Source organism: Xiphophorus maculatus, chromosome 7 (assembly GCF_002775205.1).
Source record: "Xiphophorus maculatus strain JP 163 A chromosome 7, X_maculatus-5.0-male, whole genome shotgun sequence".
Classification (NCBI taxonomy): domain Eukaryota; kingdom Metazoa; phylum Chordata; class Actinopteri; order Cyprinodontiformes; family Poeciliidae; genus Xiphophorus; species Xiphophorus maculatus.
Genome location: NC_036449.1, coordinates 8,933,320 through 8,950,606, shown reverse-complemented (window position 1 = coordinate 8,950,606; position 17,287 = coordinate 8,933,320). Strand labels below are relative to the sequence as shown.

The window sequence follows — 17,287 nt, the reverse complement described above, 5'->3', positions numbered from 1 at the left end:
CCGCTTAGCACCACAATACATTAGAGATCTGCTGCTGTTGAACCATAATAAATAAAACTTTACCAACATTAAGACATTTGACGGCACCTGGTAAAATGTAATGTTTAGTTTGTTGATATGTGTTATATGCCTTTGTATTTTTGTGTTTTTATGATGCAAAGCACTTTAAATCGCCTTGATGCTGAAATGTGCAGTATAAATAAACTTGATTGATTTGATATAAACTATTCCTTTGTAACTCTCTCTGTGTTTAGTGTTGAAAGGTGCTGAAAGGTGATTGAACGTCCACCTCAGTTTTCACCAACAGCCCAACAGATTCTTCTTCAGTATTTTTGTTTCACTGATGCTCTCTGACAAACTTCTTAAGCTTTCACCACACCTGTGGGTTCACTCTGAAATTAGGTCACAAATGCACACCACAGCTTCCAGAAAGCATTTTATAATCTTTCCTTCCTCTTAACACAGGAGGCGCAACATTGTTCTGTCACTTTAAAGCATGAAAAAACAAAGTTTATGGTACTAATCGTAAAAAAGTGAGCAAACAAACCATGTGCTAAAAAAAGCTGAGAACAGAAAGGATATCTAAAACTGCCATATTGACTGATTTTTATTTTATTCAAGGATTAACAGTTCTGATAAGTTCACCTACTTTTGTAAATTATTCCAGGAAATACTCTTGGAATATTTTAAAACCCTTTTTCTAATTTTGTCCTGACTCGGTGGTGGTGAGGCATCTTAAGCTGAAGCTCTGAGACTCTTCTACCGTTGAATCTTTTTGACTCAATGTTTTATGCCTCTTGTAATGTTTTTTTATGTGTCTCAGGTTCAAAGCACAAAACGATGCTGGAGGCGCGCAGCGGCGCGGGGCCGATCAAAGCTTACCCCCGACCAGGGGCCAAACTGAAGAACGGCAGCAGCTCGGCCCTGAAGGGCTCCGGCCTGCAGAACAAAACCTTCCACTGCCAGATCTGTGACGTCCACGTCAACTCTGAGATCCAACTCAAACAGGTAAACGAAAGTCAAAGGCCTCTTGATCGCTGTTATTTATTTATTTTATTATTTTTTTAAAGCAACTCCAGGACAAATACTTCCCTTTGCCAGTTCGCTCCCCCGCATCCTTTCCACATGTTCTCCTTTCTTCCCAACCTACTTCCCTTTTTGCACCCCCAGTGCTTACTCTTGGTTGTTTCTGATTAATTATGGAGGCAATGAAACATACAATAAAACTGCAATTTTCCTGACAGTGTTTCTGTGTAGTATTTTGGCAAACAATACCCTTTCAGACCATTAATACGAATCTCCTTCAGTTACTTGCAGTCAAAATGCAGCAGAAGTGCCTGCATTTTGACTGCATTTAGCGACTCTTTGCCTCCATCTAGTGGTCAGAGTGAGAACTGTATCCATTTAGTATGTTTTTGGCGTGTGAAACATTTTGGAGGAGGATGGATTGGACGGAAGCTAATGTAGAAATCCAATTTCAAATAAAATCTAGAGACATTGTTTCATCACTGTTGCAGAAGATTATGTCTGTTGCTGATATTTATCATACTTACATTTATGTGCATCATATGTGCAAAGATGTTTAATTTACTATATGCAAAAACAAGCCGTTTATTTAGAAAGCTGTACATAAATTTTAGGCAGTAGGCCTCCAGGGTTTAGAGATGTGTTTTAAATTTGAGATCTAGAACCTTTTTTTTCCCACCAGAACCCCACGTTCTTCCTCCTGAGCAGACTAAAATAAGCCTGAGTTACCTCTTGCTCTCAGATTCCAGATTTTTAAGAAAAATTACTACAGCACCATCAACTATTTGCAGATTATAGATTGGTCTAAATTGATGCATGATTAGTGTGAGACAACTAAAACTTGCAAACGGGAAAGCGGTAAAGCTTAAAGTCTGATTTGTTTATGTTGTTGTTGACGTTGCAGCACATTTCCAGCAGAAGACACAAGGACAGGGTGGCAGGAAAACCCAGCAAGCCAAAATACAGCCCTTACAACAAGCAGCAGCGCGACTCGCTCACTGTGAGTGTCTCCTTCCAGCTTTCTGCTCAACTTACAGTGGAGAAATTCACCAATAGGACAGAAAGACACAAACTACCTTAAGAACATTTGCTTAAATTTGTCTTCATATTTTCTTTTTTCCCTTGTGCCTTTTCTCCTTGTTATCTACATGTTCCGTCTTTCCTTTGCTCTTCTGCTGACCTTTCTGTCTCTTATTCTTTATTTTTCTAATCTAAACTTTTTTTTTCTTTCATCTTCTCTCCACTGCTCATTTCCCATATTCTTCTGTCTTGCTTGTTTTTGCTTCTTCTGTTCCCTCTTTGCTTTTCCTTGTCGTTTTATTTAATCTTATTTCTTTTTATGTATGCTGTCATTTCTTATTCCACTTTATTTTCTACCATTTTCTTGTCTTTATTTTTTGCCTCACTGTTTTGCCCGCTTTCTCATTTCATCATTTCATTTCCCCTTTATTTTCTTATCTTTTTTTTTATTATTTCACCTACTGGATTTTATCATATTCCTTTTCCTCTTTGACTCCCTCCGTTATCACTCGTCTCCTTGTCTCCTCAGAAGGAGCTGGCGAAGCCTTCTCTATCTCCTTCCTTCCTTTCCTCTCCTTTCACTTCCACTTCCTCGCCTCTTCCTCCCTCCATTTCCCTTCCTCCTGCCTCCATCTCCTCCTCTCCCCTCCTCTCGCACACCTCCTCGCCCCTCACCCCCACCATCTCCCTCCACCCTCGCCCTCCGTCGTCCTCGTCCCTCTTCACCGCCTCTTTCCTTCGTCCTGCTCCCGGACCCATCAGAACCAACCAAGGATCAATTCTCTTCGCGCCCTACTGATGTCCTCGGGAGCGGCGGGGAGTCAAGCCCACAACCTTTGACCCCTAGCCCACTGTGTGCTGGAGCTTCAGCTGTTGCTGCAGCTTGCTTACTTGACTGAATCTTCCTGCAGAGACATGAAGAGTATGGAGACGTCCTGCTTTTTTTATCAAAGACCCTCTGGTTCCATCCAGCACCTCCAGACACGGAGGGGAGGGAGAGCCGTTGCGTTCATTGACCCGCTGATGTCGACCTGAACAGAACCAGGGGCTAGCAAAGCTCCCAGACGTACTGGAAAACAGGAGAAATGTGCAGTTATGGAATATTCATGAAGGTCCATTCAGCACCTTATAGAAAGCAATAAGTGTTAAAGGAAACGGGTTCAAGACTGGAAAAAACGGCGGCAGCTCATTTCTTGAATCATTGTGCTGTTCCACATCTGGTGCCCATTTAACAAAAATATTAAACATTTTTATTTTATTTTACTGGATTAGACTTTTTTAAAAGCCTAATTTTGTTCCTCAATCATTAAATGCATCAATACTAAGGATCCCAACTAGTTTTAGTATATAAAACATGAAGTAAGCGCATGCATCTCGAGGGATTTGTTTTGTTTTGTTTGGTAAAAACTAAAACTGTATGGAGGCATACAGTTGGATTCCTAAATGTGGATCCTCCTTCAGTTTTTTTTCTCCGTTTGATTTAAAACGTCTACCTTGATGAAAGATCTGGGAGCACACATTTGTTTTTGTGTAGTAGTCCTTAAAAGGAAAATCGACATTTGTCAAAGTAACAAACAAGAAAAACCAAAATGAACAGAAATCGGTACTGGCCAGGATAAGAGTCATCGGTGCAGCTCTAGATTTAATCCAAATGTCAGAAAGGGGGTGAAAATCTCGTATGGGTTGTTTAGCAGGCCGATAATCCGCCTCCTCCTACTCAATAAAAAAGCAGAGGATGTAGGAACTGTTCTTCCTCCCACTGTAGAAGCAAACCAGTACTAACAAGATGTCACAAAACAAAAAGCACAAAAAAAAAGACTACTGCCATCTTCTCATGCATCAGATGTGGCTTCATATATATACAGATTAATTATTATTGTTTTTTTTCTTTACTTTAAGTAAAACAACCAAATATTGGCTCCCCCACCCTAACTGAGCGGATGTCACTTACATACATATTAAAACAGTTTCAGTACAAACATTTATGTTTTATCTCATTCAGATATTTTCTTTTCATGCACACTTCTACTGGTTGTCAGAGAGACTGCACTGAATCAAGAGCAAGCATCAAGATGTGGGCTTTGACTAGACCCAGAATTGACCATTTCTCAATTCTCAGTCGGTTGTTGCTGGATTTAAATCTAAAACTAAAATATTAATTTTGTATGATTGTAAAAATTTGATTTTTTTATATATATATATAAAAGCCCCAAATAAAAAAAAAAGACTCATATCTTTAAAATTAAACTATTAACTGTTAGCTCTAATATATCATATTGATTGGAAACGATCTAATTTATAATACCTGGGAATGTGAATGTGTGCGCGGGCTTCTCGGTATGTATGTATGCAGAAATGTTTTTTTGTATCAGAGAAAATCAGTTCCTATTGTTTTAAATATCAAACTGTCTTCTTACCTCATCATTACATTGTTTTAAATCTTACATAAAAACCTAGCCAAGAGACAAAAAAGTTTTTTGGGGGGTTTTTTGCCTTCATGTTGATGAAAATGTTCATTGTTTCACAAAATCTACTCAAACAAAAAAATTTATAGAAATGGATCAAAATAATGCATCTGTAATCATCCTTCTTCGTCTTTGTCCTGAAAAGGTTTGTTGTCAAAAAGGTGCACTTAACCAACATACAGAGGAAATGCATTTGTCTTATTTCTAAACTAACTAAAAGATTTTTGAGCAGAAAGTCTGAAGTGAAGAAATGAGCCAACGGAAATGTTTTTGGGGGCTTTTGTCTGTGGTTTTAAATCCTTCACCATGTTTTGCTTTCTTCCTCCTGAACGACTTGAAGTATCCCAGTCTTCCAGTGTTGACCTGACAGGTAGAAAGACTCGTGTGTGTTTATCTATGCACCCTGTGTGACTCTCATCCGCATGACGGGCGTATTCAAGAAGACACCCAGCCAGACCGTCTGAAAGTGAAACTCACGTCCATCATCTTCCTCCTCTGTCCGATGATGTCGTCATGACGCAATAACATACATACGAGCTGCCGCTTTTTCTACTCTCCTTCGCCTTCTTCATCAGCAATACTGGGATCCGCAGGGGGCCGGATACTGGAACCAGGTTCCAAAACCGGTGTGAGGTTAGTAGAGATGCACTGGCGGATCATGTTTGTTTATGTGTGATTTTAAACAAAGCTGACATAATCATTTTATATTTCTTCTCAAAATAAAAGTTTATCTTAATAAAAGGCACTGGAAAAATAGCATATAGTTACATAAGAGCTGTAAGAGGAGATCAGGACGATTGCATTTCGTTGTACAACTTGGACGCAGGTTTTCAGTCCCACTTCAGAAGTCGTTCCTACGCTGCTGTGCAAAATGTCCTTGAGAAAGGATAAACCTGCAGACAGAGACAGAAAACACGTGTTGTAAAATATGCATCGAACAGATTTTAGCTTTGAATTTATTCTTCAAATGTATTTAAAAAAAAATCCTATTTGCAGATTTATCGACCTCTCTCTATGTACAGTATTTATTTCCTTTGGACTTGTTTTTTAATGCGAAATGATGAAATGGGAGTTATGCAAATGTAAAATTTGTCAAGTGTCACATTTCTTTCTGTAAATTTTTGTTTTCATTAAAAATAAGTGAGCAGCATTCAAAGATCGTGTTTGTTTAGTGATCGCGCACAAAAACTGAGCTAACTAAAATTTGGATTGCTTGGTAGTTTCTCTGATCTGTTTTTTTTTTTTTTTTAGATCTGGTGTTTAAACAGATGAAATTGGAGTCAAGTTTGAATTTTACGTTGATGATCTCTAATCCACACATCGTCAAATACGACACTGAAACTCCGTCCCATTATTCCAGCCTGATATTGGTGTGTTTTTATTACCTTAAGGGGCATAAGTATTCCTGCAGCTGCATCAAGTGTGGCAAAAAGATAAAGAAAACTTTATATTTGAATTTGTCTGGGAGAAAGGCTACTCCCTGTCGTTTTCTTAATCGACAAAGTAGCACTTTCTCTGAATCAGTCCGATGTACTGCCAATATGTTTCACTCTTGACCTTGGGAGGACAACAACACCGGCCCTGATAGGAAGTTGCTCTCTCTTCTCCTCTCACTTCTTGTAATTCAGAATATGCAGCCTGACCTTGCAAAAAAAATAAATAATAAACACGAGTCATATATTTTGCATTGTTACCTGCTCATATTTTCCTAGCTTTTAAACTAAATGAAACAAATCTAAACTGAAATATAATTAAATAAAATACAACTTAGGGTGTAAGTGTTTTGCACACTGTGCAGAAAGTTGCTAAGAGCAGAAAAACCTGAGCAAACTGGTCCAGTTGAGGACAGACCCAGAAAGCTGGACTGAACTGGACATTTTGTTTAACTGGCTTGATAATTTACTGCACTCTTAGCAACTCGTGCTTTGTGTTATACAGTAAGTCCAGTTAAACTATGACCATGTCACTTTAGTGTCGAAGTTCATTTAGAAGTCAAATCAAAGCAGAAATATAATGATTGCATTATGGTTGTTTCATATAGTTTGTATTAGAAAGGCCCAAATTTCACTAGTGATCACCTGAATGTAAATTGTGTTCAAGCTGAAGTATAATTCTCAGACATGTGGAGGAAGGTGAGCTTGTCAGCATTTTGGCCAACATGTAAAACATTGAGTGTTGAGTAAAAACGCTGCATCCTCAACATACCATCCCAGTGGTGGAACATGGTGGTGGCAGCATCATGCTGGAATGAGGGTTTTTTTCCACAGGAACTTAGAGGCTTGTCAAAGTTAATAGCTTCAAATGAAACAAATCCATGTGTTAGGATGGTGTGGAAAAGATCCCAGATATAAATCTAGCTTTGGTTAGAGATGCTCTCCATCCAATCAAATTGAGTTTGAGAGAATTCGCAACAAAGAACGGGCAAAAGTTTCAGCCTCCAGACGTGCAACGATGGGAGATCGCTTGCTGCTGTGACTCAGGAGAAATGTGGTCGGATACAAACGCAAGCAACACTTTTCAGACTTTTAGCTGGAAAAAAAAAAAAAAGACGAGAATCTTGTTTTCATTATTATGCAATATTAAGAGTTTCCTTTCACGATGGAACATTTCTAGAAGTCCAAACTAATTCATTTGAGCCTTTTATTATTAAGCAACGTAAAGCAGTTTGGAATATTTCATGAAGCATGAGGTGTTTTTTTTGCGCATATATTAGAACATAAGCTGATGGACGCAGATAAAGTCAAACAAGTCATTTGACATCACTGCACACATTCACTGCACTAAACAGCATCTCAAGCCAACCCAACATCAGCTGACTGTTTCAAATTGGTCAGAAAATATCACCTCTTTTCTCTCCTTCTCTGATAAAATTCAGCTTACATAAACAACTTGTTTGAAATGGGTTTTTTTTCTTTTCATTATTTCAAATGTTCCTCAGAAGATAAGATCTTCTCAGGAAGAAGATACGTTTGGTTACAAAGTCACTACTGTCCCTTTTGTTGTTCTGGAGGATCCTGAGATAAAACTTTGAACTTTTTAAGACAGTTTTTGTTGAGCTGCTGTGACGCTGCAGTTTGAGGGTGAAATCGTACTTTTTAAATGAGAGGCGGATGTGAGGGGCTGGATGAGAGGAGGAGTTTTTCTCTCACTTGTGGAATAAAGGCGACACGGAGCAGCAGAAAGACTCTTGACACTGCAGCAACCAGAGCACAGATGTAAGATTTATGTGCTTGGTATTGCAGACATAGTACATTATGGGGAAAATTATGTGCAAGTAGCTAAAGTACGAGTGTATACGGTCTCCAGAGAGAGTGGCTCCCTGACCCCTGCATTATAACAAGTAGAGGAATCTGAATCTCGGATTAGTTTTGGGGGCTTAAATAAGGAAAATGCAGGATTACGAGGAGTCGGTGTTGTTTCTGGGGAGCTGGGGTCCGTTCCAGAGGAGAATCTTCTTTGTTCTTTGCCTCACCTGCGTTCCATGTGGATACAACATCCTGTCTGTCATCTTCCTGCTGGCCAGCCCCCCACACCACTGTGACATCCCTGCCCACAGTAACCTGAGCCAGGAGTGGATACAGGCCAGCATCCCAGCGGAGGTATTCTGAATCTGAGCCAGTGAAGGCATTCATTTTGGCAAAACATTTCAGCCATTATAGGATGTGGAAGTTTTACTGTTATCTTTATTGTTTATGATGTTATGTAAGTAAATTGCTCGCATCTGTTCAGGTGTGAATAACAAACTAAGCTGCTATTCTCCATTTGTTTTAACTGTTTGCCCTCACATGACCTTTACTATCAATTTCCTTCGTAATATATTGTTGCACGAGGCATAAGCTGTAGCAGTTAAAGATTATGCTCGATGCAACAAACAGCAGAGGAATTAGAAATACAGTAGCTGCTAGGCACACAAAGTGTCACATTTTCAGGTCTGCCAAAAGTAGAGCTTTAGAAGATTAAACGTGAGGTTGGAAGAATCAGACGATTGGCTTGTAACAACTACATCAATTCATTAACTCATCTAATTTTATTTATTTATATTTAGTTATAAATAAATATCATTCCAGATTATAAAATTATTATAACAAATAGCATTTAGCCATTTATTTTCAATACTGCCTGATTGCAGTGGCCTGATTTCTATCTCATGAAATCTCTAGGCGAGGTACGGCCTGTCCGTCACAGGGCAACACAGAGACACACACACCCTCACCCACACACACTAGAGACAATTTAGATCAGCGTGTCCACCCATCCATCTCCAGCTAACGTTCCGGGCAACACAGAGACAGACAGGACAAACAACCATGCACACACTCACACCTACGGAGAATTTAGAGAGACCAATTAACCTAACAGTCATGTTTTTGGACTGTGGGAGGAAGTCGGAGAACCCGGAGAGAACCCACCAGGCACAGGGAGAACATGCAAACTCCTTAGATTCCCGGGAATCGAACCCAGGACCTTCTTACTGCTAGGCAACAGCTCTACCAACTGCGCCACTGTTTCCCTGCTTCAGTTCACCTGATTGCGATTGATGGCTGATTAACTAATTAGCCCAAAAATTATGTTTCAGGAGTCAGGTCAGATTCCAGAGAGTTTACTATGCTAATTTGTTACAATAGAAAAATAAAATAAACAGTTTTATGTAATTATCATTCTTTTCAAATTCACTTGCTGAGTGAAAAGGTTTAGTTGTGCAGTGTGTTCTCACATAATCACCACCAGCGTTCAGTTGATGGTATTTCTTTTTTCTGCTTCGTCTACTTAGCACACACAGCGCTGGTCTTTGAGAAAATAACACCTTTTGCTCTGGTTGTTGTGTGTATAAAAACAGGAACACTTTCTCTCAAATGCACACTTAATAGCAGTTATTATTTATGAACGAGAAATAAAAACAAATGGTAGTTGTCAAATATTTTAAGACAAATGTTGAGAAACACCAAAACCTACAGAATAGAGTGTATATTCTACACAGTCTAAACATGATGAAGTCTGAAACGTGTCCATTTAGATGACTTCTAATATGTAAGAAAATCATATTATATTTAACTACAATGGTGCACACAAACACTCAGTAAAGGCATTTTAGGAGCACTGTGTTACATTAGGATGCACAGATTTGTAGATATACTCAAAGCATGTACTATCAGACATAAAATACACACAGATGTGAATAATTTGGTGGAAGGTTTCATCGTTGATACAGTTCCCATTCCTGACCTGACCAGTAACAACTGACCAGGTCAGATCTGATGCAGTCTGTTCTGGTACAGCTGCCCCGTCCTCTGTAGCAGAAAAAAATTAATAAATTGTGGAACTGTAATTACATTGTTTCCTGGTTAGCAGGTGGCCGGGCAGCCGGAGAGAAGCAGCTGCAGCCGGTATGAGCAGGACCTGGTTAGGAACCTGTCTGCAATGGGAGCCAGTCCAAACTGGTTGCAGAACCAGTCTGCGCCGGGATCAAGGCCAGAGGTTCTCCTGTCAAGCCTGAAGCGGGAGGGCTGTAGAGATGGATGGACCTACAGTACGCAGTACTTCCAGTCCACTGTGGTCACGGAGGTATTATCACTCTCTGTTTGGAATAAAAAAGCAGCACGGAGTTAATGGTTGTTTCAGTATGGCAGTAACACACAGTAACACACAGTAACACACACCTCAGCTGGTTCTTTATGTTCAGACTCAGTCATTCTGAACTGATTCTTACTCATAAATCACTGCAAGGTCGTGACCTTTCCCCACAATCATTGACTGCATTTTGAGCATAATATAATCATTTAAACACGCCTCATGGTTTAAAAAGAAAAAGAAAAACGTTTTGAATTTCTTTTTGTCTGAGCAGTACAATGTGTGACAGTTTGTGCTTTTGAAACATCTGAAACCGACGGCTTGACACAAAAGTTGGAGGTAGATAGAAAGATTGATGAAGCTCAACTAAGAAAACCTTCAGAGGAACAAGAAAGATGAGAGCTGTATCTGAGTGAACTGGTTAAGATGAACAAAACTGAAAGATTGAAGCTAGTTGTTGTTGGGGTTTTTTTGTTGGGGGTTTGAGTTAAATGTTTGTTTTCCTCCCAGTTCGACCTGGTGTGCAGCGAACAGTGGAAACAGCCTCTGACTTCTCTCGTCTACTTTCTGGGAGGACTTTCTGGATGTTTCATCTCCGGACTAATCTCTGACCGGTGACTCTCCGTCTCCTCATTTAATGTTTGCAAAATGAAGTATCTACCCGTCCCCAAAGCATAAATGATTTAGAAATTTGAATCATTTCTAAGCCGTTTAGTTATAGAATTGCCATGTTTTTTGATTGCATGTTTCAGTCTTGCACAGAAGTATAACGAATCTAAAAATATCTTATAATAATCTAAGCTAATAATGACGTTTACATTTTGTTTTCTGTCAAACAGAGGCCTTTTCATTATCGTCAAACATCTGGTGATGACCTGCTTCCTTTATCAAAGTCATTTTCTTGAAATGATGGACTCAAAAATGCTTATAATTAGCATTAGAAAATATTTTCATACAGATTTTTGCTAATGTTTGGCTTTCGTTATCATAGCGTGAACAGGAACATTTATACAGTGCATTTGATTAACTGAGTAAAACCTATGAATGCAGTATGGAGGGTCTGTGTTTTTCACACATCCCGGAATTTTGAGCCTTTGTTAATTAAATAACAATTATAAAATACACAGCTGCACATTTGGTTTATCAGAAAAATTCACAATTTTAGGTGTTTGCAAAAAATGCATCATAATATAACAAGATTTGACCCAAATTCAACTCTAGGTCAAAGGTTGAATCACTCAGATGATTAAAAATAGCATTTTGTGTAAGAGAGTTGTGCTTTTTAAATAGCTCCTGATTGATTTCCTTTAGCACAAACAGCCCAATTATTTACATTTCACCAATGAACACAATTAGCAGTTGAGGTTGAATAATGATGATCAGGACATTTCCTTTTTGCCATGATTGTATCTGTTGCATTTACGGCTGAGTCCTTCTCTGTTCTGGCGCTGCAGGTTTGGCAGGAAGCCCGTCCTGTTCGGGTCCATCGCCATCCTCAGCATCTTCAGCAGTGCGGTGGCTTTCGCTCCATCCTGGCCTGTCTTCACTGTTCTCTTTTTTATGCTGGGCCTGGGTCAGATCGCCTGCTACATTGTGGTGTTTGTGCTGGGTATGTTTGGTTGTGGATCTTTACTCTCACCATCCTAATGTGTTCATGGCCACTCAAATCAGAAAACCTCATTTGTTTTTTTAAAGGTGACTTGTTATGCTTCCTTGAATGGGATAGGTGTATAGGCTAAGCAAAACATGTTCATTACTTCCATCTTAGAATAAGTTAATTTAGGGCCTCTTGTCACTTTAGATCTATGTGAGTGTGGGTGTAACTCAATATTTACACCCACACTTGAAAATAACTGCCAACAGATGCACAATTATACAGCTGTGCAAATTTGAAAAGCAGAAGTGGAGCCTCCTGCACAGCCAGCAGGAATGCAGCAAGTGGTAAGTAAACAACAAAACACTTGTCCTTTCCACCAGCCATTGTTCGGTGCATGCAGTGGTTATATCCACCTGACCAAACTTGCTGGAGATCTACTTAGGTTGGTTAGATGAAGATGAAGATGAAGGCCTGGACTCGACTAGGGTTGCTAGGTAATGGTGCAGTGCCCATTCATTATGGCTCAACATTCAGGCGGTTTTTGAAACAACTAATTTTTCCAGACACCAAAAACCATTTACATGTTGCATAAACTAGCTGCGTGGCTATTTTCAGAAGCAGTTGAGACCCAAAATAAAAACATGTAAAAAGTGAATTTTGCATAATAGGTTCCCATTAAATGATCACATTTCAGATTAAATCTGTGTTAATTCCTTTTATCACTTTGTCATTTATTAGCATATATAATGTATTCTGGATGTTAGAAATGGTCAGAACATATCATTTAAGCTAGAAACTAATATCAGACACAATAAAATGTCAGTGTTTTCTCCACAGGTTCAGAAATCCTTGTGGGCTCCAGCAGAATCCTCTTCTCCAGCCTGGGCCAGCCTTTTGTCTATGCATTCTCCATGATGCTGCTGCCAGGAACCGCATACCTGGTCAGAAGCTGGAGACACCTATCGCTCATCATGGCTGTGCCTGGCTTGGCTTGCATCCCCCTCTGGTGGTAAGATGGTCTCACTACACCGTTGATTTTTTTTTTTTTTTTTCGCAGTCCGCATCTTTACGCCAAGACTTACAGAAAAGGGATATAATACTGTAGTAACCGATTGATAAGGAAGCATCATCTCCTCCAAGGAAGGTGAATTTGCATCACAGTGCAAATTCACACAGTGGTGTGACACAACTAAATCAAAAAGTGTTCTCGCCAAGAACTGCAACACATTTGCTACTTTCAGCTGTAGTTCTTGTACTTGCTGATAAACAAACATAGCGCAATATTGTCTCACTCTGCTGTAGAAGTGACATTTAGTATACAGTAGTTATGGCGTGAGCTCACTCCGTAATTAAGCTACTGGTTTTAGTGACCAAATGTGCAAGGGGCTTCTTTTTTGGGAGCTTTTGGGCAACTGCGTCTACGTCCCTGATTGCGTGTCTAAATGTCGACCAGGCTGGTTCCAGAGTCTCCTCGCTGGCTGCTGTCTCGTGGCCGCTTGCAGGAGGCCGAGCTTCTGCTGAGGTCAGCGGCTCTGGTGAACCGAGTGGAGGCTCCTCCGGTCATTTTCCTCCCTCCCAAGGTAGGACCCACCAGCTGAACCTCGCTGGCAAATTGTAGGTGGTTTCTCACATTCTCTCGGCAGGCTGAAAAAGCAGCAGAGTCTGTCAGCTTCCTGGACCTGCTGAAGACTGCAAAGATTCGGCATATAACACTGAAGCTGTGGCTAATTTGGTGAGCTGCAACATTTTTTTTTTTGTGGAAAACCATTTTGTTTAAGATTGCATCGTCCAAGCAGATACAATTTGCCAAATCAAAGCTTCTTCTATTGAGAAGATTGAAAATAATTTTAAAAACTGCTATAGTCACGCCATATTTAAAGGTCTAATTTTGATCCAGTAAAAATATTTTGAGTTAACAAATATAAATTCCTTCTGGTTGTTTACTTAGAAATCTAAAATCATTTAAAATCAATCCGGTTTGGAGTTTAAGTCCGTTTCTTTCTTTGCAGGTTTTCCATGAGTGCCAGCTACTTTGGCTTGTCCTTCAGCATGTCCACTTTGTATGGCAATCTCTTCCTGAACTACTTCCTGCTCACAGTTGTGGAGCTCCCAGCATACTTTGCCAGCTGGCTGGCTGCGCGCAGCTTTCCTCGCCGTCTTTCATTCATCGGTTTCTCCCTGCTGGGGGCACTGGCGCTGCTCTTCATCCAGGGCACCATGAAAAGTGAGCATGAGAAGCATTAGACTGTATTCTCTGACTTTTACAGAAACGCACAATAAACAATAAACAACTTAAACAAGAAAACAAACCTCTACAGATCTGGGTATAAAGAGGAAAATCTGGCAAACATTTCAGAAAGCTTTACTTGAGTCAAAACTGATGTTGTTTCAATCATTGTGCAGTGACTTTATGAATGCAAACAGTGTCTAAATCTACCCTTTTTTTGTATTTAGTGTGTGCTTCTTCACTTCAACATCTTATTCAAACTCTATTAACGCCACACTGGCTTCTTCAAAATAATGAAAGATTAATGCATTAATCCAGTGCAGTGAAGAAGTATTTACCTCCTTACAGAATTCTTCTGTTTCTGCTATTTTGTCACTTGAATGTTTCAGATCATCCTCAAACATTGTATCAGACAAAATTTACTTTAGTAAGAACAAAGTGTAGTTTGTTTCATATCATTTATGAGACAAAGATGTCCAAACAAACCTGGCTCTGTGTAAAAAGGTTATCGTCTCCTGAACCTAATGATTGGTTGTGTCATTCTTGGCAGCAGCAACTGACAATGAGTTTTTTCACATCACTGTGCAGGAATTTTGTCCCACTCTTCTTTAATTTTTAATGCAACCACATTGATTAGACCACAGCAAAACCTTCATTTTGCTTTCTCGTGTCATTCATAAGAGAGCTCTTGCTAGTTGACTGTCCTGCTTGCATAACAAAAGTCTAAGATAAACTTTCATTTGTGATAGCAAGACATACTCCGACAACATGTTCTGCCATGACACTTGGTGTCAGAAAAGAATTTATGGCTCCTTCAGTTGCAACAAAGTGTCCAGGTCCCATCACCATCGCACTAAAAACATTGTGTTTGACCGAAAGCATGATATTCAGTTTTATGCCAGTTGTAGTAAAATGCACACCTTCCAAAAAAGGTCCTATTTTGTCTGATTGGTAAACTGAACATTTCTTAACTGTCTTGGGGATAATCAAATAGTTTTTTGTTGTTGTTTTCTTTTTTAAATATAAGAAAAGCTCCCAAAATCTGAAATTTGAAAGAAAGTCACTGCACTATAAAACAGCCAAGACGTGTTCCCTGCAAGATATCAGGCAGAGCATGGAGAACAAGTGAATAATCCACGAGTCAATGACCATTAAGAGCTTCAGAAAGACATGGAATTAGCAGGTACAATTGTTTTGAAGAAAACAATAATTAAAACATTCAGCCACTGTGGCCTTTATGTCTACTCACTGCACAAGACTCCACTGCTGAAGAAACGCTTGTTGAAACAAGTTTACAGTTTGCCTAGCAGCATTTACAAAAGTATTTTTACTACTTGTGGCCTCACAGCACCTCATCCTTTGTTGCAGGTTACCCAACTCTTACCATGTCCCTAGTACTGTTGGGTAAATTTGGTGTTCTGGCAGGAAATGGGGTGGTGTACACCTACACTGGAGAGCTGTCTCCCACAGTCATCAGAAATACGGCAATGTCTTCCTGTGCCATGTTCTCCAGAGTGGGTTCCTCTGTGTCACCATATTTGCTTGAGATGGGTGAGACCTTTAAATGCCTACAGATTGTAAGGGATCTAAAGATATCAATTAGAAACTGAGTCTAATATTTAACTCTATTCAGATGAGATTTGATTGGATTTTTGTCTCCAGCTGAGTTTAACAAGCTCCTACCCTGGATTACTTTGGGTGTTCTGTCACTTCTCGGCGTTCTTCTCTGCATCTTTCTGCCAGAAACGTTCCGACAGCCACTTCCTGATACCATTGAGCAGATGCCGGTGACACAGTGGTGAGTTTTTGCGATTCTTCAGGATATTTTGGGGGGATTTTCTGTGACCGACTAACACCAATTTGGGTACAATTGTGAGATGGAAAAACATAAATAGTTTTCAAAAATGTTGCAAAAAAATGACATGTTATCTGGGGTAAAGGGATCGCTGCACTTTAGTGATCAGAAAACGAATCACTTAAAGCAGATACTGATGCATTTCTGCTCATCTGATTTACAGGTTTGCATGTCCCTGGGCCTCCAAAACTGCTTTGAAGGAAGAAGAAAAAATCGCTAAGGAGCAGACTCCATCAATTGAGATCATCTGCACAACTTGTTTATAAAGCAACCACTGATATCATATCTACCAGTACCAAGGTGCATGGTTTTTTATTTTGGAAATGCTCCTCGGTAACTGAAGGAGTTTGAAGTCATGCATCAACAAGTCTTCCATACAGCACGAACGGAGGGTTGTGGGACTCAGAAACAACCTAAACTCAAATTGACCTAAGAGTGAGAGACATGAAAGCACACGGCAGTCTGCTGCAGCAAATAACTTTTGCGCTTTGTTTTACTGAAGGACTGAAATGCTGGAACTGAGATGAGGAACATAATATACATAGAACTGAAAATGGAAGAACACTACGGAGAAATCCTATGATGGTTTTCTGACATAAGTAATTTCTGAATATTCAGTTAGTTAAATTATAAAATTGTTTTGGAAATTATTGGTGTATTGGCAGCATTTTTGTCTTTTTTTGCACTGCACATGAACTTGAACAACATGAACTTGAACAACAGGTGTACATTTAGCATTCAGGGTTTTAATTGTGCAGTGAAGACCAAATATTCAGTTGTGCATATGTCAGGTTTAATATTCACAAACCTGACATATGCACAAATCAAGAATATGCTATTTTCGCTGTTCAATAAACTTGGATCATATGTCTTTTGCATGTTATCGTGACGATATGGGGGTCATTTTCCTGTCTATTACATCATCTTACAAAGTGTACAGTGTGTTGAAAAAGTATTCATGCCACTTGAACTCTTTCAAAATTTTCCATATTGCAACAACAAACAGCACTGTGTTCGAGTGGTGATTGTATGTGACAGATGAGCAGAAATTTGAATTCATTTTTATTCCTATTTCTTTAGTTGAATCTATTCAAATGCCAAAGTTACCACAATAGCATCAAATATTTCTTAATGAACAAGGTAATTTCCTCTGAGTAATTAAATAAAAAAGATGGGAATAATAAATGTAAAAATAAATCAGATGTTTTGAGGTTTTTAATATCTGAGAGAAATATGCTCTTTGGAGCCCCCTGCTGGCCTGAAAGCCATAAGCACCAACTTGTATCGCTAAATGTTTGAATAACATACAGTGGCAACTGAGTAAGTTAGAATTTTTTTTAAATCTATTTATTTCATAAATTTATTCAAACAGTGAAACTTGCACACACACACAGATACATTTATGTCTGCTCATTTATTTCTGCTTATTGATGATCATCATGGCTGATAACTGAACAAAACTTAAAATTTTCTGAAATTTTAGATGTTACATATAACCAATAAAAAATGAATTTACAAATCTGAGTTTA

The 17,287-nt window shown here is 39.2% G+C and overlaps 2 protein-coding genes across 3 annotated transcripts in view; both read left to right on the top strand.

The window, feature by feature from the left end:
• znf385b (zinc finger protein 385B) overlaps positions 1 to 5,661 on the top strand; it is a 61,628-nt gene extending 55,967 nt beyond the window's left edge. For both annotated transcript variants that reach the window (XM_023337292.1, XM_023337291.1), the window contains exons 9-11: positions 824 to 1,008; positions 1,931 to 2,026; positions 2,576 to 5,661. In XM_023337292.1, the coding sequence (XP_023193060.1) occupies positions 824 to 1,008; positions 1,931 to 2,026; positions 2,576 to 2,845 (551 nt within the window). In that variant the 3' untranslated portion in view covers positions 2,846 to 5,661. The remainder of the gene's footprint in view (positions 1 to 823; positions 1,009 to 1,930; positions 2,027 to 2,575) is intronic.
• Positions 5,662 to 7,681: 2,020 nt separating this feature from the next.
• On the top strand, positions 7,682 to 16,854 carry LOC102234524 (solute carrier family 22 member 4-like). The gene is made up of 11 exons (XM_014470226.2): positions 7,682 to 8,110; positions 9,858 to 10,073; positions 10,590 to 10,693; positions 11,534 to 11,688; positions 12,514 to 12,685; positions 13,130 to 13,256; positions 13,320 to 13,408; positions 13,686 to 13,900; positions 15,272 to 15,454; positions 15,566 to 15,701; positions 15,922 to 16,854. Exons 1-11 carry the CDS (start codon positions 7,901 to 7,903, stop codon positions 16,022 to 16,024), a joined length of 1,710 nt encoding a protein of 569 aa, XP_014325712.1. The 5' UTR covers positions 7,682 to 7,900; the 3' UTR covers positions 16,025 to 16,854.
• Positions 16,855 to 17,287: the final 433 nt, after the last annotated feature.

What these genes read in the sequence shown, in the direction of transcription:
- LOC102234524 (XM_014470226.2), top strand. Translation starts at nt 7,901, where the DNA reads ATGCAGGATTACGAGGAGTCGGTGTTGTTTCTGGGGAGCTGGGGTCCG. An exon ending in CTGAAGCTGTGGCTAATTTG is followed by an intron (nt 13,409 to 13,685) that starts GTGAGCTGCAAC and finishes CTTTCTTTGCAG; the next exon opens with GTTTTCCATGAGTGCCAGCT. An exon ending in CAGATGCCGGTGACACAGTG is followed by an intron (nt 15,702 to 15,921) that starts GTGAGTTTTTGC and finishes TCTGATTTACAG; the next exon opens with GTTTGCATGTCCCTGGGCCT.